Source organism: Myripristis murdjan, chromosome 2, assembly GCF_902150065.1.
Source record: "Myripristis murdjan chromosome 2, fMyrMur1.1, whole genome shotgun sequence".
NCBI lineage: Eukaryota > Metazoa > Chordata > Actinopteri > Holocentriformes > Holocentridae > Myripristis > Myripristis murdjan.
Genome location: NC_043981.1, coordinates 2,617,505 through 2,645,182, shown reverse-complemented (window position 1 = coordinate 2,645,182; position 27,678 = coordinate 2,617,505). Strand labels below are relative to the sequence as shown.

General features: G+C 39.9%; 2 protein-coding genes across 4 annotated transcripts in view; one reads left to right on the top strand and one right to left on the bottom strand.

The window, feature by feature from the left end:
* arhgef7b (Rho guanine nucleotide exchange factor (GEF) 7b) lies at window positions 1–27,459 on the bottom strand. 3 transcript variants are annotated; one of them, XM_030067569.1, is made up of 22 exons: window positions 27,268–27,458; window positions 24,354–24,437; window positions 19,939–20,023; window positions 19,663–19,787; window positions 18,953–19,157; window positions 14,362–14,456; window positions 11,971–12,065; window positions 11,648–11,743; window positions 9,832–9,954; window positions 9,204–9,342; window positions 8,450–8,509; window positions 8,054–8,200; window positions 7,728–7,814; window positions 7,400–7,478; window positions 6,447–6,577; window positions 6,127–6,351; window positions 5,463–5,556; window positions 4,739–4,828; window positions 3,899–4,042; window positions 3,076–3,172; window positions 1,846–1,900; window positions 1–1,325 (listed from the first exon to the last, which is right to left on the bottom strand). In XM_030067569.1, the coding sequence occupies exons 1-22, from the start codon at window positions 27,430–27,432 to the stop codon at window positions 1,203–1,205; spliced, it is 2,544 nt and encodes an 847-aa protein (XP_029923429.1). In that variant the 5' UTR covers window positions 27,433–27,458; the 3' UTR covers window positions 1–1,202. The 3 variants fall into 3 exon arrangements, with proteins under 3 accessions (XP_029923429.1, XP_029923449.1, XP_029923439.1); XM_030067579.1 differs by having other exon boundaries at window positions 1,202–1,354; window positions 27,268–27,459; XM_030067589.1 differs by lacking the exon at window positions 3,899–4,042.
* Window positions 27,380–27,678, top strand: part of LOC115370521 (protein-tyrosine kinase 2-beta-like) — a 38,952-nt gene continuing 38,653 nt past the window's right edge. The window contains exon 1 of the mRNA XM_030067558.1: window positions 27,380–27,625. The gene's annotated coding sequence lies outside the window, so the exon portion shown is untranslated. The remainder of the gene's footprint in view (window positions 27,626–27,678) is intronic.

Sequence of the window (27,678 nt, the reverse complement as noted above, 5' to 3'; positions counted from 1 at the left end):
GGGGGCGGGGGCTAGACTAACCTCTGATGATAGCACCCCCCAAAAAACCCGGCGTGGAGCGGTTTTCTATTATCTATGCAGTGGCAAGCGCCCCTGCTTGCTGAAAAGGTACCGTGCACAGCATGGCCGGCTCTGGAAGGGGCGACTCTAGTGGCCGGAGGAGCACCGGTAGCGGCCGTTACCGTTACCGCCTAGGCCGGCAACATAGGCAGAACCGCCACTGTCAAATGGATTTTAACAAATGAGATTACAGCCCCAGGAGCAGCCTCAGTGTATTTAGTTTGGCTCTGTGTGTAATGGTGGTTTGTCAACATTATGAAGACAAAAGTTACCTACGCAAGCTTTAACACGTTATTATTCTGGTTAGTTAACAATATTTTAAACTAGGCTGGCAAAAAAGTGCTGTTCTGGCTGTGGCAAAAATTTTAATCCTCAATGCATAAAAAAACATGGAAAAGTGTGATTATTTCCTCAGCACTCCTCAGAAAACTGTCTAGAGAAGACTAAAAGCAGCATGACAGGAGGTGATGTTGTCATGCCTACCAGCTAATTTGGCTTCACAGCTTTTCGGTCAGTTAGGATGGCTTTGCTGATGGCTGGCATTTTCTGTTGGTCCAGAGTTTTGTTTACAGGTCACTGTGAAGTTCAAAGTAGGGGTTAAATTGTATATCAGTTGACTGATATTGGCTCTTTAATAAAAATCAGATATCATTCAGTCAGTGTGGTCCACCTCTGATATGACTGCGGTTCCTCCCTGATTACAGCTAGGCAGTATGTTTTATTACTAGTTCATATCAGATATTTGACCAGAGCAATGATTCCAGCGTGGTGTGGCGGAATGTACACACCAATGTGTAAAACCTGTAGTGAAACCTGCCTGATCTGCCTTAACCCACCTGAAATAATTTCATTAGACTGTGTTACAGTGGAAAGTTTTAGTGTCCCCGATGGTCTAAATGCTGTTTCAGAGGCCCTTCCACCCTGACAAGAAAAGCATTCTTGAGGAAACACTGAATTCTTAGAATTTTTTTTTGGCATGAAAATGGTCAAATCTATGGATATAGAGTAGTGGTACAAAGCATTGGCTATTGACGGCTTGTCTCCAAAGGTACCAGCAGTCAAAGACCCATGCCAGTTGAACCGTTTGGTCACTGACCGATTGGGAATTGGTCTGGTCCATGATGTTAAAATACATATTTATCTCAGAGGTTAGTTTCGTCCCAGGTCGGGTCGTTCATGTTCTTCAGCACTCTCCTGACGATCCTCTCCAGCTCCTTCCTTGCTCGCTGCTCCTCCTCCAGTGTCCTCCTCATCCTCTTGTTGTCCTAACGGGGAGGAGACACAAAGTAAGGCACTAAGGTAGAGATGGGGGAGAGGTGCAAAAAGATAGGTTGTAAAGGGAAAGAATCTGGAGAGCAACATAAGAAAAAGACAATATGTAGAAGAACAAAAGAGAAAGATGATGTATAGAGGAACAAAACAGAAAGATCACAGAAGGGAACTAAGAGAGGGATTTTTGTAGAGAACTAGATAAGAAAAAGATGATGTAGAGAGGAACAAATGTGAAAGACCATTTAGAGAGGAACACAAGATGATGTAAGAATAATAGTAAGATGCATCATTGTCTCATGTATCATGTATCGACCATTAGGCTGGTCATGGTAAATCTGAACACACTGGAATGGAGTAGTAATGTGCAAACATGCCATCAAGAGGAGATGACAGATTGACAATCTACTCCCAGTTTCATGATGTGGAGAGCAATGGTGCCAATCCTGCAAAGTTCAGTGGAAACAAAATAGTAAGATGCTTGGTTTAGTGAGAATGAAGAAGTCCAAGAGTCACCTGTTTGAGTTCCTGGACTTCGTCTTTTAGACTGTACACAGTGTCCACTAGACTCCTGGAGGAAGACAACAGCTGTGCTTTAGGTCACCACACCAACTACTAAAGGACACTTTTATGTCTGACAATGATAGCTCACTGATACCAAAGTACTTTATCATTTATCAGCCTTTATTCCCCTTGATGCATATTTTTATACAGAAGCTGGTTGTAGCCAACTCACCATAGGTACAGTTTGGGTGAATTTATAAAAGTAAAAAGAAAACAAAGCTTGCACATTTCAATTTAGAGTTTATCATAATTGACTATTACAAATTTTATGGTCACACCTTAATAGTCAGGATTTTTAGGATATATTTTTTGGCAAAGTTGACAATACCAGGAGTAAGATCTCTCTTACATTTAATCTGTGTTTGGATCAACAAATACATGCACATCCTCTAAACTGAATGTCATAATTACTGACTTTCTGAAGGAAATGATTGACTCAGTTAACTCAACTACTTTCAATGTTCTTAGATGCAATCTGTTTGACTTTAAAATTTTTAAAATGATTAAAATGATTAAAATATAGAAAAGCAGGTGAACACGCATGTTTCTGCTCTGTTTCAAGGCTATTACATAGAAACAGAAATGTGACCGTTTCCAGGCAACATCCTATGGCCTCCGTTAAGAAGCTTAGAAAGGGTTTGACATTTAAAGTAAAGAAAAACTGGTGATTTTGTATTTTCCAGCACTAATCACATCACATTAGATCACATTACAAACTACAGAAACTACCATCTATATTTCCAGAAACTCAGCATTTGCCACAGATGGAATGTTTGGAAAGGACTAGAACGAATTAACCGTTTACCATTAACAACTATGAGTAATTAATATTACTTAACAGTAAATTCCAGGTAAATGTGCAGAGATTACCCTGTTATTACGTTACAAAAATGTAGAACATATTCTACTGCTGAAATTACATATTGTACCCATTTTCTCTATTATCATTTAGATCATATTTTGCATTTCTTTGTTGTCTTATTCACTGCTGCAATGATCAAATTTCCCCAGATTTCATTTAATCAAATCATCTAATGTGAGTAAAATTCTTCACACATACACACACACACACACACACACACACACACACACACACACACACACACACACACACACACACACACACACACACACACAAATGCACGCACACAAATAAACACACATAAATCTCTCCTCTCTCACCTCTCTTCCACAACAGTCTGTCCATTGCTCCTGGTCTCCTCCACTATTATTTTCTCCTCCTCTGGGAACAACATGTGTACATCCTTCCGACTAGAACCTGTTTGGAAAAAAGACAGTATTAAGTTACTGATAATCACTGAGAAAAAAAAATGTACCATGTAATACTCTTATGTTCATGAAAATGAGTAATGAAACCATAACTAGAAAACCCTTTGATGGATTGTAAAAATTTGTTATTATAATGTTATTATAAGCTACTGCCAGTACAAGTCTACAGTATAATAGCTGGATTTAGATACACTAGTCTGTGCACACACAAATATAGCATAGCATATAACACAGCACACATGCACACAGATACAAAAGATGAAACATAGGCTTACTAGCAGCAGGAGAGGTCTTAGTCCACTGGCCTCAGTGGCTGGTGATTTAGTTTCCCTGTTCATTTATCACTTCCTGTATATTCCTCTAACCCCCCTTTAAAGTGAAAGCTGGGATCCTAACCCATATAGTGGTGTATATTAGCTGATCCATGTAAGTGGAATACATCCACCAAGTCTGGTTAGTTAACTACTTTCCTGACACAAGAACAAGAACTTCACCGGGAATGTGCTGCTCCAAAATGAATGAAGTAGATATACAACGTGATTTTGAGCAATGATACAAAGATGAGAAACTGGGAAGGATTTAATGGACCAAACTTGGTGGATGAGTTATACTCAAATGGAGCAGCAAATGCCGCTATATGGATACGACTCCAAACTATCACTTTAAGCTAGGCAGCTGGGTAGTAAACCTGGGGCTTATGGTTGCAATGTCTTACGAGAAACCGAGGCAGTCCTGTAACTATGGGCGGTCCAGATACTGTCATAATCCGAGTCCTCTGATTGGTCAGAACATGGTGGGTTGCCGGTGAGGCTGGCATCAGCGAGCACGTGGTTGTGCATAAGGTCAGTCCCTTGCCAGGCTGCACCATAAAGTAACCAAGGTGTGGGCAAACCATATTGGAGGAGTGAGGGTGGTACAAACCATGTTGAATAGGAGTGGAGGGGAAGGGGTCATGGGACAAACCAAATTGAATGTATCAGGGACAGAATGAACAGCAAATTGTTTGGGAAAGAAAATATGGGATTCAAACCGAACGGAACCGACAGGAAAATATAAAAAATATATATGTGTTGTGAACGATATAAAATATGAGAACAAGAGTGGAGGAAAACATTCAGAAGAAGAGAGGAATGTATAGGAAGAGTAGGGGTTCATACGAGTAATGATGATGGTGATGACGATGATGAGACCAAACAAAGGGAGAGGTTAATGAAAAGCAATATGACCATATTATTATCAAGAAATGCATTTTCAAGCCACAGGTGGACAAGGGGACAGGGGGAAATGTGTTTTCAACAGATTTAAAAGGCATCCAGGTTGAAGGATTTAACAGGAAAACACAAACAATTGAAGGAGGAGGAGGACAGACGAACAAAGGGATTACACAGAAAAAAGAGACAGAGGAGAGAGAAAGAGAACAATGTTAGAGCCAAAAGCAGAGAACAAACAGTGGTTAGCACTAAGCTAGCTAGCACCATGTGTGTTGCCATGTAGGTGACAATGTGCGTACGGTGTATTCATGTACACATATATGTGTGTGAGTGTGTGTACTCACTGGAGTTGAGGGTCTGTCGTGTCTTGGCACTGGTACAATACGCCTCAATCACTTTCAGTATCTGAGCGTCCTCCTCTAAAGCTGCTGTACCTGAGAGAGACAGACAAGCCAAGAGTAACGGAGGATTGTATTGAGGTCGTGGTATAAAAACACAGAGAAATGCAAGTTTGCAATTCTTCCTCTACAGTCCTTTCAACTGTTGCCATCATGTTGGGCTTTGCCAAACAATTCTGGTTGCCAATGGCAAAAGGAGAGAAGCAGAAAGTCTTTCTCAAGTCAAGAAAATGTGATAGTTGCACCCTTAACTCAAAAGGCAGCAGTCTTAGAGCTGTATTGCCTTCTGCTCTCCTGAAGTCAAGTGGTTGATATATATGCCTCTTCTATGATGCATTTTTCCCTGTATGATTATTAAACGTTAAAGCAAAATAGTAGTTCTAGAAACATTATCTTTTTAATTCTGAGAGACTGATGCCTGCCATGTACCAATGATAGCTGAACATTTTTTCCCATTAAACTTCATTGTAACTGGTAATACCTCAACATTATGTCGTGTCTTATATGCCAGATATCCACAGAAATTAGTCAGACACACCACCATCTGATAAAATGGGCTGAGAAATGAATTACCAATAGCTGTTGTGCTTTAGGGTGGTATTTTCTGTTAAAACTGGGCCTACCAGAGTGGAGATCTTTTCCCCAGCATATTACTGGGATGCATACGTACTCTTCCTCACGGTAAAGTCCTCTTCTGAGGGTTTCCTCTCTGGCTTCCTCTTCGGGAGGAGCTTCTTCATGTTCTTCGGACTCTTATTTATGTCCTGCAAACCAGAAGACCGAGAGACATGTATGAATTTACCTCTCATCAGTGCACAACCTATTCCAATTTACCAGGAAGGAGAAAAAATATCCCAAAAGCCATACTAAACATATGGCAGAGAATGTGAGTCAAATCCTGTATAAGTATACAACATAAATACGGTATGTAGGGAGATTAGCATTCCTGAGGGTCTCAGCCATGTAAAGTCTCTGTCTTCTTTTAAATCCATTTTCAAAACATATTTTTTATCTAAAGGGCTCCTTCTAATTGTTTGAATTATGATATCATTCCTTCTTATCTCTTTTACTATAAATTTATTGCAGACTCAGTTGCTGAAGTTCGTTTCAACTTTGTAACTTTGTTTCAAATAGTGCTATATTAAAAAAGTTAGTTCTTATACTTGTGATAATTTGTATGGAATTACATTACGATGAAATTGTACTTCCTAATTTGGCTGAGGACCTCCTCAGGACCCTGGACCACAGTTTGACAATAACATATGCCATAAATTAGTACTAAATCTCTCATTCCCGTTAGATTTTTACTGTGTTTACTGTATCTGGTGTTGTACCTCCTTATAACAGAGAGCAGCAGCTGGTCGAAGAGGAGGTGCTGGGCGAAGGCAGCTGAGGCTCCAGGGTTTGGGGGTGCTGGGCGGCTCTAGGGGCCCCCACATCGGGCCGGCACTTTGAGCCGTCCCGTATGAAGAGGGGTGGGGAAGGGTGTGGTAGGCTGGTACACCGCTCCCTCCGCGAGACTCTGAATGTCTGGAAGGAGTGACGGGGTGGGACGGCAGCTGGGAGGAGCAGAGGACGGGGAGGCGGGGTTGGTTGACTGATCGGTGGACTACTTGGCTGAGTGACTGATTCCTTAGTGACCAGTAGGACTTACCGTGTGACACACAGACAGAGGCTTGGGTGTGTGTGTGGCGGTGGTGTGTGTGTGTTTAGTAAGAAGATCCAGCCAGTCCTGTAGGTCTTGCTGACTGTGACACACCACTTGCATCCGCTCACTCTGGGTGCCTACACACACACACACACACACACACACACACACACACACACAGACATACAGATCACACAGAGACATGTTTACTGCAAATCATCAGAACATAATAAATGGTATGCGTGTATACAAGGCATGCTAGGATACACACACCTGTTGACAGGAGCTGATTAGTTGACAAAGCAACAAAGAGTTTTTATAGTGCTTGCAGTGCTAGGTGTTCATCCTCAGATTTATGATAGGCACTATGAAAGCACTATGTACAATGCATTCCAGGAATTATTCTGTGATGAAATGTTTTCATTTACTTTTTTAGCTTCACTTTCCATGATCCTGCTTTGTTTACTTTTGCTTCACTTAATAATGTCCTATATGTCCCAGAAAGCATGAACTTGTTGTATTCAAAGGTCAGTTTGCTGAGTCTGAGGGCTGACACCAAAACCTGACATTTAATACTGATGTCTTACATAGCTAAAAACATTTTCCCCATCTGTGTTTGGCTAACCTGGATTCAGTCCTCGTGAATCATCACAGCCGTGTAATCGTCATAATCTTTGCAAGAGGCCTCATAGCTATTACTTAACAATGTGAAAATGTTTTTTTTTTACTTACTAAGTATTTTTACTTTAATGTGATCTAAATGCTGCTGCTAACATGGCAGAGTAACAATTTTTTACTTTACAGTATAAGTAATAAAACCACCACAAGAAGTATAAAACCACTGAGACCCAATGGAAACCTGCCAGTGAACCCCAATCTGTCATTTGTCTTTAAATCAGGTTTGTATCAGTAAGCAGTGTAAAGAGAGAAGGTCTGACATGCCAAATGAGAGGGCTAACCAGATATTTCAAAAGCATTCCTGAGGTTGTCTCCGTCTTCTATCCTGGAGATGAGCATTCCTGACAGCGGGACCCTCCCCTGCACATGAACACACACAGAACCATGCAGGCTTAGTCAGAGGAAACACTGGACTGGACAATAAGATAAAGACAACCAGTGTGTGCATGATAGATAGATATAGATATAGATAGATATGGTTATAGCTAAATATTTATCTATATATCTATATAACTATATAACTATATCATATACATATATAGATATATATCTGTAGATGTGCCTGACCTGCCTAGCGGGCTTGACGGTTTATTCAAGTTTTAGAGTTACCTGGTAGATGAATCCACTCATCCTCGGGCTGGCAGAGATCATGAGCAGAGTATGAGGGAAGAGGAGGAGGTAGCGCTCATTTGTCTCCTGAAACACAAAACACATTATAATTATTATAGTCTTACCAAGAGGGACTGGACACAGAGCTCTCAAGTTTTCTCAGCATTTACAAGAATTTTAGTTTTACTACTATTTTTGTGGTTATCCCACAGCATTGTGAGTTTATTCTGGGGTTTAATTTATACAGCTTCATTTGAATCAGTCATTCTAATGCTCATGAGTTGTCAGCCGTTGATTTTTAGTTGTTATTAGGTTAGGCTTGGTACCTGACAGCTCTGTGTATGAACGATGGTCTGGGCCATGTGGAGGACTGGACCCAGGGTTTTGATGTCATCTCCCTCCCAGTTCCTGATTGGCTCCGTAAGAATTTGCAACTCCAAGTCCTTCTTCTTCCTCACTTCCTGGCACTGAGACTGAACACAAGAGGATTGAACAATGACATAATAGTCATGGTGATATTCCAAGTATTCTAAGTTTTACAATTTTTTAAACTTGATGAGATATGAGCTCTACATATTTGAATGTTATTTTGTTATTTTGCAGGTGACATCAAATAGAAGTCGACAGTACTTGCTTGTCTGTTGGTGAACATTTTAGATGTAAAAAAAATTATGTAGAAAGAAAAAATCTTGCATAAACTGACTGATGCGTGTGTGTCTTACTGCAAGGTTTTTGAAGGCTGTCATGGAGGTATGGAGGTCTGCTCTGTCAGGGTGGTGGTCCTAAGACAAGACGTAATGTGAAGACAAAGTAGGTTCATGCACCACATTTTATGAAAACAATTAACAAACTTTCCTAAATTAGAGGGGAACCTCTTCTTTCTAAAGCAGAAATGCCAAGGCAATGAAAGTAAATACACTGGACAAGATAGCAGCCAAATTAATTCTAAAGGTAAAGCTTAGCAACTTTAGCCACCTAAAAAAATGCTGGTAACAAATGCCAGAGCTCTATATTGCCAAAAAGATAATGGAGAACATTTCAAGGGAGTTAGCTGCCATGGCAAGCCTGATGTTAGCCTAGCCTGACTAGCCATGGAATCTAACTCTGTGGAACAGAGCTGGGCTAATTCTAAGGCTCAATTACATCAGCAACGCCTGTCCCGCCTTGTAACGTCAGTGACTGAGCCAGTTAGTTTTTCAAACAAGAAATCACACTTGGATTGAGCAACACCAGACACCAGACAAATTTTTTTAAAGAGCACATTAACAAGCAACAAGCAACAAGCAATTAACAGCGATTAACACACTTGAGCTAGCTATCATTCAATCTATAGTAGTGCTAGCTGAAATGCTAACCAAAGCCAGTGATCTATCAGGGTCACATGGGTGGTTATGGTGTCTGTGCTCTCTAAATTAACCAATGAGACAGTCAACTAAAAACTCAACCTGAGACACACAGACAGAGGCGAGGACTCACCTCCATGTGTCTGTCCAGCTCTTTCAGCAGGGTTGGGTATCGGTCCAATCTGGTGAAAGGTTTACTGAGGCCCATGGTCAGAGTCAGGATGCCAGGACTGGACGCTCCCTTTGACTCCATGTACTCCCCCAGCTCCTCACTACAACACACACAGCAATAAATAATGCCCAAACATGTGGACAAATCTGGGTAAGTCCTATGGGGTGACTTTCACATAGCTTCTCAATCCCTACGAGTAGCTTCAGTAGTTTTTCAAAAACTGGATTTCATATTGCACATCCTCACTGGAGGGAAACTGGGCTCCAAAAACGGAGGCAAACACACAGCCAAAAAAGGCATGTGAGTACAAAATCCATGAAATGTTTTGTCATGTTATTAATGTCTTAATTAAAATGAAATATTCTCTTTTTTAAAATGGTGGTATTAATAATGATACGAGGAAGAAGATACAGGAGAATGAAACATTTCCTTCAATATGTAGCACTCATCTTTTATGTACATACTATATTTCTCACAAGGGTTACTAAAAACTAAACACAGACCTTTTTTTCTTTTTTTCAGCATACATGTCCTCTAGCTATACACTTTTTTATATATGCTTGCGCACACACATTCCCTTTTACTGCACCTGTGTTGAGTGAGTACGTTGACAGCTGAGGGATGGTTAGAGCAGTAAGCCACATAAAGCATCTTCATCTGGGGCATCAGACTCAGGAAGAACCCCCCAACTCTCTGCTGACATTCTGGGAGCCTACACACACACACACACACACACACACACACACAAAACAACATTCCACCTGTTTAGACTAGTTTAATTTAATTGACAACTCAAAGAGCTTAGTTTGAGCCTCACTGGCTTCCAAGTATGAATTCAAATTTATCATGTAGTTTTTTCAGAAAAAGAGGGTTTGTGAATTCACTATCCTGATAACACTGAGTAGTATTAGACAAAACAATGAGGCAAGCCTTGAAGGGACTTAAGCTGGCATGCACAGGGCAGTCTCGAATAGACTGTGTTGCTTCAGTCTGCCACTAGATGTCTCTCTTGTCATGTTAGCTAAGCATATGTGCCTTCTGTTCAATCAATAGGAGGTATAGGGACTCACTGAATTTCAGAGGTTACAGATGATGAAGTTGAATGAAAGAAGATGAACGAAGCAAAAGAGCAAGAAGCAGTTCACAGGCAAATGAAAATGCGAGGAGGATGAAGAGTTCTATGAAGGGAACATTAATGAATGAATGTATTACAAAAGAAGCAGAGAGAATGAGCATTCAAAATCTCAATGCATGATACGACAAGGGCCCAGAACAAAATTTTATATGTTGAGGCAGTGAAGAAAGTAAGGGTAGAAAAAAGAATGGTGAGGATTGAATAGCACATTGTAGGCTCAGTGAAGGAAAAGCACAGAAGATAGAGGTATAAGCAATGACAGGAGAGGCTTTTTGGCATTTATAGCAGGTGCAATTTCAGCACTTCTGCAGTTGAGACAGGGCAAGATGGGATGGGGCGAAAAAATAATGATGGTAGATGCATCACCAAAGGAGATACGTCAAGTGAGAGGAGATGAATTCAGGTATATTATAGAATTAATACCAACTGGAAAATGTTTCTACAGCTTGTTTTACGATTACCCACATGAAGCCCCTGGCAACAAAGACAGGAATTTGTATCAGTTGTATCACTCTTAACTGTCATGTGGAATGCTGTCATTACTTTGTACAGCTGTACAGACAGACATTAGATGTGTGAGAAAGATGACAGGTGTTTTGGTCATGAATACAATTTACTTTCATGCAGACAATGCATAATTCCATTATGAAAAGACAATACGGCTGTAAAATCTTTGTAAGGTATACCAGTAACAATTTAAAGGCAGCAACCCAGGCTAATTAGGTTAACAGTGAAATGGCACTGTGCATGATCCTTGACCTTTGGAAAAAAAAAAATCCACACCAGCCAGATGACACTGAATTGTAACCACTGAAACTAGTGAGTCCCAAAGGATTCTTTAGTTCAGTTCCTCAGTCAGTCCGCTGGGTCAAGCTGGTAAAAGGTGGAGCTGGGTGATCTATTGCTGGTTCTACAAGATGTGAACATGAACAGATGACCTCTGGCTATCTGCAGCTTTCAGCAAGCCAAATCTAAGATGTTTCAAAACAAGAGGTTACCTGGAATTGAATTTCAACCAAAGAAAACATGGCTAATGAAAGGCCTGAAACTAAGTGAGAAGTCTAAGAAAAACAACAGTACAAAATCAAATGTTAAAGGACCATATAAATAATTTTTATTATTTATATTTCTATTTATTTATTAGCTAAAAACACAGTATTACTGGATATAATACCCTATTTTTGCCTAGTATTGGCATGATATCTAATATAATTGTAAAGCAGTGCATCTGTACTAAACAATGACCAAAAATAAGTAAGAATGTACTGACTTGGTACGCTCCTCCAACGACTGAACCAACATCTGCTGGAAGGTCGAGATCTCCTCCAGATTTCCCTGAATGTGAGTGATGTCACTGCTGCTTAGTCTGCAAAGGACAAAGGAAAAGAAGTCACCAGTGATTTCTAACTGTTCACTCTGTCCTCTTTCTACTTCTGCTCGCAGTCTATCTTTCATGCAAATAATGTGTCTTTCATACAAATATACTAAAAAAAAAGAAAAGAAATAGAAAATTAGTGAGGTATATAGTATGCATGATAAAGGCTATTTCAGGAGCAACACAATAAAAAGTTAATCACAAAAATATGTATCTACTTGTCACTGGGGTGAAGGGAGCGCAGATATGTGGCCAAGAGACTCTGGAGCTCTCTTGAATATTCACTCTCTGCTTCCAAGATGTTCTGCAGGACCTGAGAGAAGGAACCGTCACATATGGCCCTTTTCCATTAGTATCTACTCGGCTCGCCTCGGCTCGACTCTACTCGCCTCGACACGGTTTAGGTGGTTTTCCATTACAGTTGAGTAGCACCTCGCCGTGGGTGGAGTCGTCATAGCAAGGCGGCGCACCGTCCAGCTCCCTCTGGATTCTTTGGGCCGCCACCAAGCTCAGAAAAGTCTCCACGTCTTTATTTGACTGCGGTAGCGGTTTGCTTGCCATTTTCCGACTTTGACAACTTCACTGACGATCAATGCGCACGGCCGCTGTTGCCGTTTTTTTTTTTTTTTTTTTTTTTTTTTAATGTCGGGTTTTGTTTTCGTGCGGGAGTCGCTCTCGTCACTCCCTGTCCAATCAGTTGCCTGCACGGCGTTAACGTCACATTTTCAGCTCGACTCAGCGCGACTCAGCTCGCTTGGAACCCCGGCTGAGTAGGTGCTAAATGGGACCTGCTAGCAGGTACTACGACCTAATGGAAAAGCTCTTAAACCGAGTAGAGTCGAGCCGAGTCGAGCTGAGTCGAGCTGAGTAGGTACTAGTGGAAAAGGGGCAATAGATAACAAACACACACACACACACACACACACACACACACACACACACACATTCACTTTAATTATGTAGAATCAGATGTATCAGTGTTGAAATTACTAGTTCCCTATTAAAAAATCATACATTTTGAAACAACCAAAGAACATTGTTGACCAAAAAACTGAATACCTCGAACATAGCGGCCTAAGGGTGCATTATATCCAAAGACTCACACACACTCACACACACACACACACACACACACACACACACACACACACGCACACACACACACACACACACACACACACGGAATATGCCCAAACCTTGCAACTGACATTCCTCTTATCTGGGAGTCCATTAGGGAAAAGGGAAGACAAACTTTTTCTTTTTTTCTTTTTATTTATATATTCCTTTTTGCTGTCACATTACTGGCAGGGAACAGTTTTGACTTCAGGCAGGGCGTGTGTAGGTGTGTGTGTGCGTGCGTGTGTGTGACTCAGGTAGTCCAACCAGTGATGGAAAGCCCACTGGGAATATGGCAGCTTGTTGCATTATTAAGAGACACACAAATGCACACCAGCAGCCAACCCTGGGGCAAGGCTGCCCCAGAAAGCAGTGGGATGGAAGAAATAACCTACATTACATCTGCCACACACAGACACAGACACACACACATACACATTCACTAAACATGCAGGGGTCACACAAACACACACACTCTCTGTCTCTCCCAGTCTTTCCTGTTTTCCTGTTTCTTTCAAGTCACCTCACCTGATCTCCGGGTAATGAAATCCTCACAATTCAAATCAGCTGGCCTACCACCTGCTGCCATTTGGAGCCAACAATGAGCAAAACTGCCTAATACAGCTTTAAAGAAAGACTGAAATGTTTTATTTAACCTCTGAAGAAAATTCACTTCTTTCAAAAATATTTATAATAATCACTACTTTGGCCTATGAGGTCACTTTTGTTGTTGTTGTTACTGGAACATACAGATTCTTACAATGGCGTACTAAGGCCATTGTAGAGGAAAAAAAAAAAAAAACACAGAGCCGGGGGGGTGGGTGTAATATTCGGAGAACAAAAACTCAAAATTTTAAAGTTTTAAGCTGTAAATTTGAGAGCAAAAAAATGATATTCTCCGAGATTAAAGCAGTAAATGTACAGGAAAAAAAACTCACAGTAAAAAACAGATACTTTTGCAATTATAAGTCACAGAGCGATAAAAAATAGTTTTTCTTAGCCTATATATATTTTTTGGTCAAGGAATCACATGGTTCATATTATTCCCCCACCTCCAGCTCCTTAATTTTTCCTTTTTTCCCTACAGTAGCCCTTATATGCTGTTCTAGATTCTGGTCTAACAAAAATCGAAATATATCAATAAAAAAATTAATCAAAAAAAAAAAAATATTACAACACTTTTCTTTAAATTTTTTTCTTATGTTTGCCCAATAAAAACATTTCTTTTTTTCCAGACAAGACAGTTTCCAAAAAATAAATAAATAAATAAAAATACCAAAGTGCAATTTTTTAAAAATATTTGTGGAAAGAAATAAAAGGAATTTTATGGAGAGAGTTAAACAAAGCATGTTAAAATTGAGGCCTGCCCCTGCAGTCCTGGGTTTCAGATGGTTTAAAAAGTGCAGATATGTGCAAAGTATTCACTTTAGAGAATTTGTAGTCCTAACATGCTCACATACACAAACACAGTTTCTAATAAGTGTGACACTCACCACATTGTAGTAGGTCTTACTGATGATTGTGTTGTCAAACCCCTTTGGGGGACTTTTCAGGGTTCCTGATTTGGGCTTATCAGATGCTGGCTTATCTATAATAAGGAAAACGAAGAACAGAGTGGTTCAGAGGCCATGGGTGTAAAAATACAGAGGCTTAAAGAAGTTCAATTTGTCTGCAAGTTTCATTGCCACCTGCAGGAACTCAAGACGTCACAGTACTGGACACACTGATTGACAGGCGACTTTGGTAGAGTGTTGGGTGGTAGAGTTACCTGAGCATTAAATCAGTCCACATGGTGGTAAACTATCCTCATTAGTTGCTTTGTGCTCCCCTGGCCTGCAAATATACTTTCTATCTCTCCATTCACTTTCATAGCAAAACAGCTCCCAAACTAACACTTTTAGCAAATAAAGGAGCACCAACAAAGCGGATTACATCAAAACAAAAAACAAGTCCCGGTACCAACTTTTTTTTTTTTTTTTTTTTTTTTTTTCCTGCATAATTGCAATTGAAATTGCAAAGTAAAATCTCATATGTACATTGCTTTGGAAAAAAAACATCTACCAAATGTGAATTGTAATTGTGAAGTACTGTTTCATTGTTTCTTCCTAGTGCAAGATTGTCTGCAGACTCTACTTGCTGGATATACTTTCCAATATAAATAGGAGAGTAACAAGAAAAGACAAGTTTAATTTCCTCAAAAAATGGGAACGGGGTGTTCTTTTTTCTTAAATTGGCACAATCCATTTTATTTGTTTTCACTTATGTGCTGAAAGTGTTTTTTTTTTTTTTTTTTTTTTTTTTTTTTTTGGGTGGGGGGGGGGTTAGGGGGGTGGGGTGGTTGTGTGCTATAAAAGTGAATGGAGAAATAAAAAATCCAGTACTGTGGATTAGCAGCCCAAGGGAGCACAAAGCTCATGAGGAGGTTTCACCACCATGTGGACTCACATCACACCAGGGAACTATACAACCCAATACTCTACCTAACTGAACTCTAAGTTCAATTTTGTTTTAACACCAAAGATGGAGAAACTCACAGCTCACAGCTTTATAGAGAAACTCACAGCTTTATAGGGCATTGTAATGTCAAAATGAAATATAAGACAAAGTTCACAGATCACATAAAATAATGTGAGGCTGACAACTGGACTGGTATGCCACTGGAAAGAGAAATAATTATTTTTAAGACCTATAATACAGACTTTAAGTCAAGTCAAGCCAATTTTATTTGTATAACCCAATATCACAAATGACAAATTTGCTTCAAGAGGCTTGAGGCTATAACATGCTGTGCTCTTAGACCCTAACATCAGATAAGAAACAACTCCCTTAAAGACATAATACTGAACTGAAGACATAAAAATGTGCATGGAGAGTTCTGGACTGGATTTGAAGATGCTGTTCATTGTTCTGGTGTAATTACATGAACAAATCTTTCAGTTGACTGTGGTGTGTTGGTGTGTCTCAGGGGAACAATACCACCTCTCATAGGAGTTGAATCACTGCTACTCTCTATTCCCTGGAAGGAATCACAGAAAATGTATCTGTACTCACTTCTATTACGTTCCAATACTGTGGCGGTATCACAACATGGAGGACAAACAAAGAATGAAGACCTAAATTCAATGAGGCTACATTGTTGTGTCATTTCATTGTCCTGGTTATTGTCATTTCAAGATTATGTAGCCAAACATCAGGCATTGTCCTGCCCTCAAATGAACTATCCTGCTTTACAGTGAGTGAAATGCAATGCCTGAAGGTTAAGAGGAACAAGAAAAGGGAAGTATCTTCTAGATAATGGCAGGCTTAAGGTATTTATCTGCTTTAGTCAGAGAAAGCCTTCAAAGCAATGGAATAGAGAACTTACTGAGGCAGAATCTGCTGTAATCATGATGCTAAACAGGAAGACAGGAAGCATTTATTTTTGGGCTTCTCAACACTACCAAAAATCTCTCCATAAACAAGTCAATTAGTCTCAAATTAAGTCTTAAACTCTATTTATTTCCCGTCTTCTTTCAGATGCTAATCAACTTGTTTTAAGAAATTTTCTTGAATCAACTGTCATCTCTTGATCCTGGCGGGCCTGATCCTGTCTTGTTTCAACTTATTTATACTATCCCTGAAAACATGCAAAACAGCAATGGGAACAAATGGGATTATCTCATGGATAGGAGACTAAATTTGAAGTTTTGTTTGTTTTTGTTTTTAAATTTGTACCAGTATTCTAGAGCTGAAAATTCAACAGTTAGGTCTGCAACTATGAATAGAACCCAAGGAGAAGGCAGTGTTTCACCTTCATTGGTGCGATTTCTCATGTCAATCTCCCATATCAGACAACTCCCACTGGTCATATGAATTAGCTGCCATTCTACAGAATCCAGCGGTATGACTGTCCTTGTTTTCTGCTCCAATCTCTGGGCCAGGAAGTTCCCTCAATACATCAGCTCTGGAACTTCCTGTCTTTGTCTGCTTGTGGAGCTTCCTTCCCCCCTTCCTCCCTTCCCTGAACACAAAGTTGCCAGCAACAGCACTACCCATTATGTCCAAAGGAAATACAAATGCAGGGGGCAGCCATTAGTAGGATGAGGAGCGCATGCAGCTCAGTTTGCAGTTCAGAAATGTTACACAATGTGTACACATTTTTATGTGATGTATTTATTTTATCTCCAGTTCCATGAAGAGCAACTGAGAACCAGACAGCATGAAAACTGCTGACAATCTGCCTATCCATCTCCCTCTGTGTTCAGTTTTCTATGTGATCATTTTATTGAGCAGGCTTCTGTCTATTCATTTTGTTAGATGCAAGCCAAACATATTATAAGCTATAAACCAAGCTATGATATGAGCTAAGAGCTTCAGTGATCGCAATATATTAGGCATACAAATTGGCACTCTGTTGTAATATGATTCAATGGCCGTCCTACTGCTGAAAGACGTAGCACTGAAAGAGCTTATTGAGCTACTGAGAGATCTGCAGGAACTGTGTGTGTATGTGTGTGTGTCTGTGTGTGTGTGTGTGTGTGTTGTGTGCATTAATGTATCACACAAAGCACACGCAGTGTTACCATAAGGAAACAGACTCCAATATTTATCATATCGCAATTCAAATTCCAACTACAATATAATAATTTATTAGTCCTTACCATGTAGATACAGTGGAAACTGCATAGGAGCAATATGTTCTCTGTCCTTAGTTTTAGTTGTATATAACATCAAATGAGGGTATGAGGAAGATAACCATAATTATGGCGACAATTAACATTTCCAAAGTCATATTTATTAAACCAAGGTTTCTAGTGATAATTAATGACCTGATGCAATGTAACTATATTGACTAATTTAAAAAAAAAAAAAAAAAGTAATTTAAATTAATTTCATTTATTAACATTACAGCTTCACTGAGTGATTTATGACCACTAGAGGTTGTTTGAGAGCTCAAATTCCATTTGTAAACAAATGCCCTGCCTCTGGGATCACATGGCAACTTGGTTCTACAAAACTCAAGGTTTAGGTGAGAAAATGTATTTTGGGATGACAATGAGGGATACATTTCACTCTTACAAGGGCACTGTGGGAATACTTTTTTCTCTGACCTCTAATTTAAAAATGTGGTAAAGCTGCAGACTTTTGGCAACAAGGTAAGACAGTTTGATTGAAGCGATCTGCATAGTTTCAGGAGCAGGAGCCCCTTCCGACATTCCTAAACCTCTCCTCTATTCCGTTCTTGTTACTCTGCACTCCTTTAAACACCTTTTGTTGATGGTGCTGTCCTTGCTAGTGAAATTAACTTTTTCTGTCGCCACAGTGCTGACTACAGTGACAGAGTGCCTCTGTTGCTGCACATCCAATATGAAATTTGGATATGTCTGCACATATATCTGATATATATCTGCAGAATGTGTGGTTTTAGAGATGCTAAATGAAGCTGAGACGGCGAGCAGGTGAAGTAGAGGGCAGAAGAAGAGTTCATTCAGGCCAATCAGTGGCCAATACAGAGCTAAAACCTGGAAATAAAAATAGGCTAGAAGCTAATTGGTAGAAAAAAGACACAGTGATGACTCTCACATTGCAATTGGTAATTTTACTGTGAAAAATGCATTTAATATCGCATTGCAATGTAGCTTTATTAATGCCTCGACACTCTTGTCTAGGCATTAATTACAAGGTTTTGCAAGTAAAAAAAAAAAACAGTTATATATATATATATATATATATATATATATATATATATATGTATCATCAGGGTTGCACTAGAAGGAAACATATTTATTAGTCTATCTAAACCAAGATGACCTGGGATGGAGCCTTGAGGTACTCCTCAGCAAAAATCTGCATACATAGCTACAGAATCACTCAACACAACAGACTGTTGTGTGCATATGCATCACTACTAATGGATAGTATAGTGTAAAAACTGCCACTGTAAATGAATAATTTCACCTAATAATTTAAATACAAGCCAGTTTTTAGGCCTTTGATTTTAGATCCAAATCCAACAGTAGCAAACTAAATTATCCACAACCACCATAATCACCAACAATAAGGACAATACGAATGCATAAAATCTAAAGAAATAAAAGTACTCACCTCCTCCTTTAAGCTCCCGTACATAGTTACTGGGGAACCAGCCAGTCTTGCCATTGAGCGAGCCTTCCCACCAACCCCCCTCTTCTTGCCGGCTCACGCTGATGATATCACCCTTGGAGAAGGAGAGCTCATCCTCATTGGTCTGCTGGAAGGCAAAGCGGGCCTTGACCAGCAGCTGACCACACCCACTGCCCTCCGACATGTCCTGAGAATGAGAGAGAACAACAACACAAACTGAGTATGTACCAAATGTACAGGCTAGAGATGCAAAAACAACATGAGTGTAAAAAATTTCAATGAAGACCAGAATCACAGGGAATTCACATTCACAAATGGAAAAATATTGGAAGCTTTATTTTAAAAAAATAAAGCTTCAGTCAAAGAACCATGCATGGTCAAATGATGAAAGCAGATGAGTAATTTATTCTATAAAAGACATATCCTGATTTATGCCAAAGTACAAAATAACAAAATAAAAAGTAAGAAATAAGAAGAAATAAATATGCAAAAAGAAAAAAAGGGATTAACAGGAAGCTTAGACAAATATATCTACATGACTGCGGTCAGGGAGGAACCTAAAACATACCAAAGGTGTACAACACTGAGTGGCTGATATTCAATACAAGGCAGTCTTATCAGCCAAACCCTGGATGAACTTTGCTCGTTGTAATTACTTATGTTTTTTTGTCGCTGTCATCATGGTAACTCACCAGGCTGCGGTACTGAGGCTGCAGCAGCTTGGAGGAGCGATTCTGAGTGTTGAGACAATCAAATGACTTGATTCGCAATGTTGAGGAGTGCTGCACACACACACTGTCCCCACCCACACCAATATCTGTCAATGAAAGTACAAGAACTTCTTGACATTTTTTTAATTGGTATTTTTCATTATTATAGTAAATAAGACATAATACGAGAAAACATGAAATGAAATAATTAAATAGACAGACAAACACACAAACACACACACAAACACACAGCATTACCTTCAGTGGCTTTGTTGAGGGCAACCAGGGAGTTGAGGACCTTGGAGAAGTTCAGTCCCTGAAGGAGATCACTGACCTCAAATGGCTAGAGGTGGGAGAAGCAAACAGAGAAGATGAAGTGAAGCTGAGAAAGGCAACAAGGCAGATGTGGGATGTGGGCCAGAAGAGCAGAGGATACTATAAATTCATGAGAAATTCATAAAGTATGAGATCAAGTAGGACACGAGGTTTCCTTCTACACACACACACACAAAAACAGTTCTATTTTTGGAGAGGAACATCAATTCATGCTACCCCCTTTAAAGGGAAAGTTCATCCATCTTGAAAAATGTGATTTCATGTCAATTCTTCCAAAGCTGTTCTGTAGGACAGTAGTGGTGCTCTCTTCCTCTCATTGTTACTGAGTGCTGGATACTGGCTGGATGCTCCAAATGCTAACTGTTAGCCTCCTGCCATTGAGCTGGACTTCCCCCCCCTGCAAACATTCTTAAAAACAGACACCTTGATCCACTAGAACAGGGGTAGGCAACCATGTGCCATGGAGGGTCAACCACCCAAAAACTCCACCAGGAGATTTCACTGATTAGTCCCTTCTCTCTGAAGGTGAGGAAATCAGTGAAATCACCCGCTTTAGTTTAGGTATTCAGTTTAACATCACTTTACACTTTACTCTCTCCAAAAATGAAATCAAAATACGACAACAGGCTGCACATGGACAAAGTTTTTGCTGAAATTACTGTTACTAATAACTGAATTTTTTCAGAAATCAACACCCAGAATGATCCACTAATGTCTGCAGCTTCTCTGTCATTCCACACCAGAGGAACTGCAGAGAACTGTCAACATTTTTAACACCATAAAAGTCTATAAAAATTAAGGTGGAGGTGGATTAAGGTGGTTGTTTTTAAGAGTGTTAACTGGGGGGAAGTCCATTTCAATGTCAGGGGGCTAACAGTTGTACCAAACAGGCAGAAGTGTTTTTTTTTTTTTTTAATAGCAGCGATACCCCTTTAATGGACACTATCCTTTAAAAACCAAGAAAGTCAGTCTACTGCTACATACTGTGATGCGTGTGATGTGTGTTATGAATTTTTACCATATAGATTAATGCCAGCCTATGTGGTTACCTACAGTCCTACGTTTAGGTGGGTTTTACCCTCAACCACATCCCTACTACCACAGCAGTCTGCTCAAGGATTACTCAAAGGTCTAAGCTCTCCCTTGTAATCTCCCCATTACACACACAGACATGTCCATCATCAAAACACCTCCCGAGCCCCTAATCTTGTGTATACCACAAACACCTCTACAGTCCCAAGTCACGGTGGGCAAATCATCTGAGCGACAACATTAAGAGCTTAAAAGTCAAGGTTTGGGGGCACATCAGTTTTCTTAGTGGGGCGGTCCATTCAAAGCAAATCGCAAAACAGTTTCAAAGCAAATGTGCAATGGTAAGCCATACGAAAAGCCAGAAATAGCTGGACACACACACAGTAGACGATTTCCTAAATCCTAATTCTACATTCCTTTACAGATTGGGTCTCTTTCATTTAATGTCAACACCACATAGCTTTTCCACACACTTGTCCATTTCCCCAACACACAAATACCACTAAGAATGACAAGAATTTACATTACATGTTTGAGGCATTAGCGCAAACAGGCTACAATAATGTATCATAACAAATGACTTTTCTAGTGCTTATCCCATTGATCTTAACAAAAGAACACAAAGTAATTTGATTTTCTGTCTTTTAACATATGGATCTTACATGTTATTAATGCAGCAGAACTCATTTCTTATTGGGTGATATTTTAATTTAGATTTTATATTTCATCTCATAGTTTATGCCTCTTTAAAAAGATTTTATTAAGAGATCTTGACGTCTGCTGGTCCAGGAGGAATTGCAGCAGCACTGAGAGAACTTATCTCCGCCTACACAAGTCTCTGACATATGAACAAATTCTAAAAACAAATCATGTCTCGTCGTGCGTCTTCCTCTGGGACGTTTCTTTGGACTGACACTTCAATCTCTCTCAGATGGCAAAAGGCCCAGAACAAGGACGCTGCAGCACAGTTCCACAAAATGCAACACAGCAGTGCTGCCTCGCTGTAGCAACAGTTTGGAAAACGCCACAGAGGAACTCTTTGTGACCTTTTAAGATGGGATAAGGCTGGGCAGAACTCTACCACTGAAACCAGCATGGCTCAGATGGTTCCCAGCTCTTCCAAACAGAAGGCCAAACAGATTATTTTTGTCTAATGTTGCTTGGCAACAACATTTAGCTCCACTAAGTCAAAAATCAAATACGGAAGGCTGAATTTTAATGGCTTCTCAGTGGAAAATATTGCAAAATTCCAGCATTAAAAAGACAACAGTAAAGCCAAACCACTGTAATTATTTAACTTCTCATCAGTTAATCAAGGAAGTCAAAAACAATCAACTGCCATTTTGGCTCTGGCTGTCTGCAGTGATAATCTTCCCTATCAGACAGACAGTCTGGCTGCTCCTCTGCTTGTCCGATGTCTGACTGGCTGAATTATTAGTAGGCTAGCGTCATTGGGTCAGTCTGCTGGTAACAGAGGCCTTGGCTTCCAGAAGCATGGCTGACATGGCTCTAATCAACATGATTGGAAAATCCACTGGCCGCCTGACATGTTGAATTACATCAGCAGCCCACCATTCTCCGTCCCTTAACCTCTTTCCAGCAGTCGCTGTGCCAAAAACTCACTGTGCCCACCCTTTTATTGATAAATGCAGTTTAGCCATTAGTAGAGGACAGTGCTTGTATTGTGTGAACGTGTACAGCTGCACGAAAGTGATGCAGGGTGTCCATGGGAAAACAGCAAACACACTCTGTTGACTTTTGACTTTGACTTTTTAATAGTAATGATCATTTTTGCAGTATTAGTTTTGTTTACACTGAAAAAACGATCACAGTGTTGGTGCGATTTTTGCTGGGGAATGTACCAAAAAAACAAAACAAAAAAAAAAAAACAAACAAAAAAAAACACCTTTATCAAAAAACTGCAGATCCTTTGATGTGGAAATCGCACTCAGCCTTACTGCAATTTTGATACTATTTTGATTCATTGTTCAGCCTTAGAAAAACAAAAGTAGAAAATAAAAAGCCACCCTCCTTATAACTAATTGAGCTTTCGGTGACATCAAAGTAGCATCTCAAGTCCAGGATGGAAACCCCTCTGCTGCATCATCTGTGCTTCCTTTATGACGTAATGGCTTTTTCCATAGCCAAGACCGATACAGTATGTTACATCTACTGTACCCACTGTATGACAGGCTGGAACCTGAACCGATCCGTTGCTTTGCGCACACACACACACACAGACACACACACACACACACACACACACACACACACACACACACACAGACATGGGATCATGAGAATCAGTTCACATTAATGTCTTCCCACAAGCAACCGGCACAATGTTGATCAATCTTACCATAAAAATGTAATCAATTGTACTGTATATCGTTATCATATCAGACATGCACCACACTGACTGTTTTGTTATTTTAATAAAAAGCCAGTATCAGCCCAATATATCAGCTTGATTCTAATCCCTGGTATTAATTCCTGCCATGTTTACACATCAGACCAGCAGGTCCATGCTTATCTCTACTTCTTGTTTTTTCCACAACTGTAAATGAACCATAAATCATCCTTGGTCGAATTCATGCAGCTATAATCCATTTTTTTGAGTCAGAGCTATGAAAAAGTAGTACTGAAATGATACGAGGGGAAACAATGAATGCTTTCTGACTGTAAAATGGATGTGCTTACAGCCTACTGGTGGCTGATTACCATTACATCATTGTTTAGATGTAGATGCAGATACTGGTTAACTTGTAATTGCTTTAATTGGTGTGTTTATAATATTGTAGAGTGTGTTAAGAATAATTATTTGACAATACTACTGCAACTACAAATAATAATAATAATAATGCTAATAATAATTCTTATGAGTGTTATTATTGTTGATGTTGTTACTATTTTGTCTCTATTTAAATATATTGAGTCAGTATTTGCATCTTAATTCGTCTTCTACATGGGACGAGGATGGCAGAAAACAAATAAATACATAAAACACGTTACTGTCACACACACATTTCATTGCAAATGTCATAACCATTCACATTAAAAACGCTCTTCCTACTTGCTCACAGAATACTGTCATTTATTCATTACGCATCCGTTAATTGAGGTAATAAACAAGAGTGGTAACTGTAAATAAACAACAGGATACAATAAATCACAGGGAAGCAGGTGTGTGTTTCAGGAGGTGGTGTAACAGGTGAAGTAGTGAGTGGAGCTGAGAAACCGTCTCTCCAGGCTTCATAACGTGAAGGGGTATTAGGAAGTGCATTATTAATATTACGTTCACTCACCTCCACATTGAAAGCCCCGCAGCCTTTAATAAACTCGGTAATGTTCTTCTGACATTCGCTGTCGCTCCTCGGCTCCTGGAAAAACTACAGACAAAAACACACCGCTATTCAGCCAGCAGACACCAGCTCTTTCTTGGGAGAATCATAACGTGCTGGAAAACTGAATAAAGCTGTTTCCGTATGAAAAACTGTATTCCATGCGTCGCTCTTGCACTTGCCACTGCCTGTTATTCCCAAACTAGCTGGGGTAAGACACACAACTTCCGGTTACGACTTTCAAAATGAAACCGTCGTTGACGCGCGTGCAGCAACAGTAGCCTAGCACGAGCAAAGAGGAAATAAAAGAAAATACGAAACTGACATAAGGGGGAAATTATTTGCTGTTTCTACCCTAAATGTCATTATAAAGCACGTTTGCTGCTTCCTGTCGTTTGTAGACATTTAAATATGATACATTTTACACATCATGTGCGCTGAAATTGCACATGCCACGTTCTTATGGCTGCCGAATAAACATAAACAACATAATCAATCAGAAACACATAATAGACAACTTATAAGGGTGTCTACTATCTCAATAAAGTCTATTTTAGTTCATACTGTGGTGACAATGTTCCTGGAAGCTGTAGAATGGCAGCGCTCTGACGAAAAGTGACTAATTTTGCGCCTTTATTTGGACGGAAAAATGGGCTAACTTTCGTTGTCGTTGTAGTGAACCCTGGCTAGCTTGACGAAGTTCTTCCACAATCTCTCTGGGAAGTTGGATTAGCAAAAGAAGGAAATGACGTGAGAGGCTCTGGTGTGTGTGTGTGTGTGTGTGTGTGTGTGTGTGTGTGTGCGTGTGTGTGTGTGTGTGTGTGTGTGTGTGTGTGTCTACCGGAGAAAGAGAGAGAGACACCTGCTGTAGTTTGATACAGCAGGTGTGAAAAGACTCTAGCTTTAGCATTAGCTATGCTATAAAGTCTAGGCTATATAATGGTGGTATTCCTAATAGTCTATTACTACTAGGCTTGTATAAGTAGCATTAAGAGTATTCATAGTATTATCATAGACCTTTTATTCTCAACTTACAGACGTATTTATAGTGGCTTGTATAAGTATGCTAGTATAGCTTTAATTCTGCAAACGTGGTAGTAATAGTAGACTACAGAACCAGTAATAGTATTAGAAGTATTGCAGTAGCACTGCAGTATAGCATTAGTATTATTACAGTAGTAGGCCTATTAGTAGAATTATAGATAGTGGCAATGTAGTACTGCTGTAATGGTAGTATTAATAGCATGACCAGTATTTGGGGTATTATAGTACTCTTAATATAGTAGCCAACTATAGTAGTGGGCCTATCACAGCAGTACTGCAGTAGCAGTAGCAATATACTAGTATCTGCAGGACTACTGATGTAACATTAGCAGTAGTCTAGTAGGCTATTAGTGCACTGGTAATATTACGGTATTACTAGTAATGTAGTGTTAGCAGTGGTAGAATTAGTGGTATTAAAGTAATATAGGTGGAACTAGCAGTATTTCAATAAAATTAGTGTTAATGCAGTATTGCATTAGTGGAGTTAGCAGTATAACAGTAATTTTAGGTTAATACAGTATAGCATTGGAATTAGCAGTATTACAATATTTTAAATATTATTACAGTACAGCATTAGTCTTACAGTCTTACAGTAGTAGGCCTATTAGCAGAGCTGCAGTAGTAACCCATTAACAGTACTATTACAGCAGGCTACTATTAATGCCAGTATTACAGTAGCATCAGAAATATTAGTTGTATTATAGTGGTGTTAATGGAATTATCAGTATTACACTTTAGCAGTATTTTAGTAGTAGTAGTACTAACATACGAATAGCCTAGTGTTATTATTAGAGCAGTTGAAAACAGCTGTATTTAGCCTCCAGCTCTCAGCCTCCTTCATGGGAACCAGTTTGTAGTGAATGATGTGAGTCAGCAGAGCATCTGAGTAGCAGGTCCGGAGCAGCAGAAGTGAGTCATGTGTTAGTGAAGTGAAAGCATACGGGAAAAACTGAGGTGCAGAAATATCAAACTGCTGCAAACAGAATGTCTCCCATGGGAGGGTGTGCAGTCTGTGGCCGCAAGCTGTGTGATTTAAAATGGGTGTCAATGAGAGAACAAATCAATCTCTCTCTCTCTCTCTCTCTCTCTCTCTCTCTCTCTCTCTCTCTCTCTCTCTCTCTCTCTCTCACACACACACACACACACACACACACACACACACACAAGTAAAGAACTGTGACCGGATATCCCACACAGGGTGGTCTGAGCCTGCCCTATGGTCATAAAGTCAACCGAAATAAATTCATTTCCAATATAATTTAATGTAGTACTACACTCCCAATATTTCCCATGATAATAATAAAAAATGCAGGCATCCTGTTTGGTCGGATTACCAAAACGACCTCACTAAATCACTGAGCGTGGCTTTTTACATGCAGCTGGTGTTTTTAGCACCTATTGGATTGATGATTTGTTTTTCCTCAAAATATCTTCTTGTACACATTTTTCTTGCATTTTGCTGTTTTTGTATTGATTAAGCCATTTAAATCATATTTACTTATTTCACCATTTTCTCCCTCTGCAATCGTCTTTTCTGCCCTTTTGCGCTTTCCACTTCCAGAATATATTTAATAATTGTGTTTTTCTCCCAGGTTGGCCAATATTTGTGTATTTATTTATTTATTTATTTATTTAGTGTGCCGGTGTTGGGGGGGTTAAGTGGGCTGCGAAAACACCTTTTGTTGTATAACCATTTTTAGTACACAGCCATAGTCATTTTTCTTTCTCATAAGGATTTATTCTCTCTTACAGCTGTTAAAACATCCGTACATATTTGACCAACCTGTTTGTTTGTTTTTTTTCCCCATTGTCTTTTTTGCCTGTATGCACTTACTTTGTCCACCGTCCCGGGTCTGAGCCGCTCCAGCAGCCTGCAGAGCACCGCTCCATCCTGCAGGGAGGTCTGGAGGAAAGCCTCTGGATCCGATATGCTTTTCTTGGGAGACTCCAGGACCCCCAGCGTTATGAGCCACGTTACCGTTTGCTCGGCCGAATTCATGTCGGGATCCCTTCTCTCCTCATAGAATCCCGTCAGCGGCGCTTCTCTCAGCCTGGACCCCACTGGTGATGCGGCCGGGGTGTGAGGCGACAACTTCACACGGCGCTCCAACCACCATGCACTGCTGGCTGGCTGGCTCACACAGGCTGCTGTCCGGAGACTTCAGCCAAAAAAAAGAAAATGACAAAAAAAGGTGGGACCTTTTCTTCACAGCTTCTTATACTGTTCTCTCTCTCTCTCTCTCTC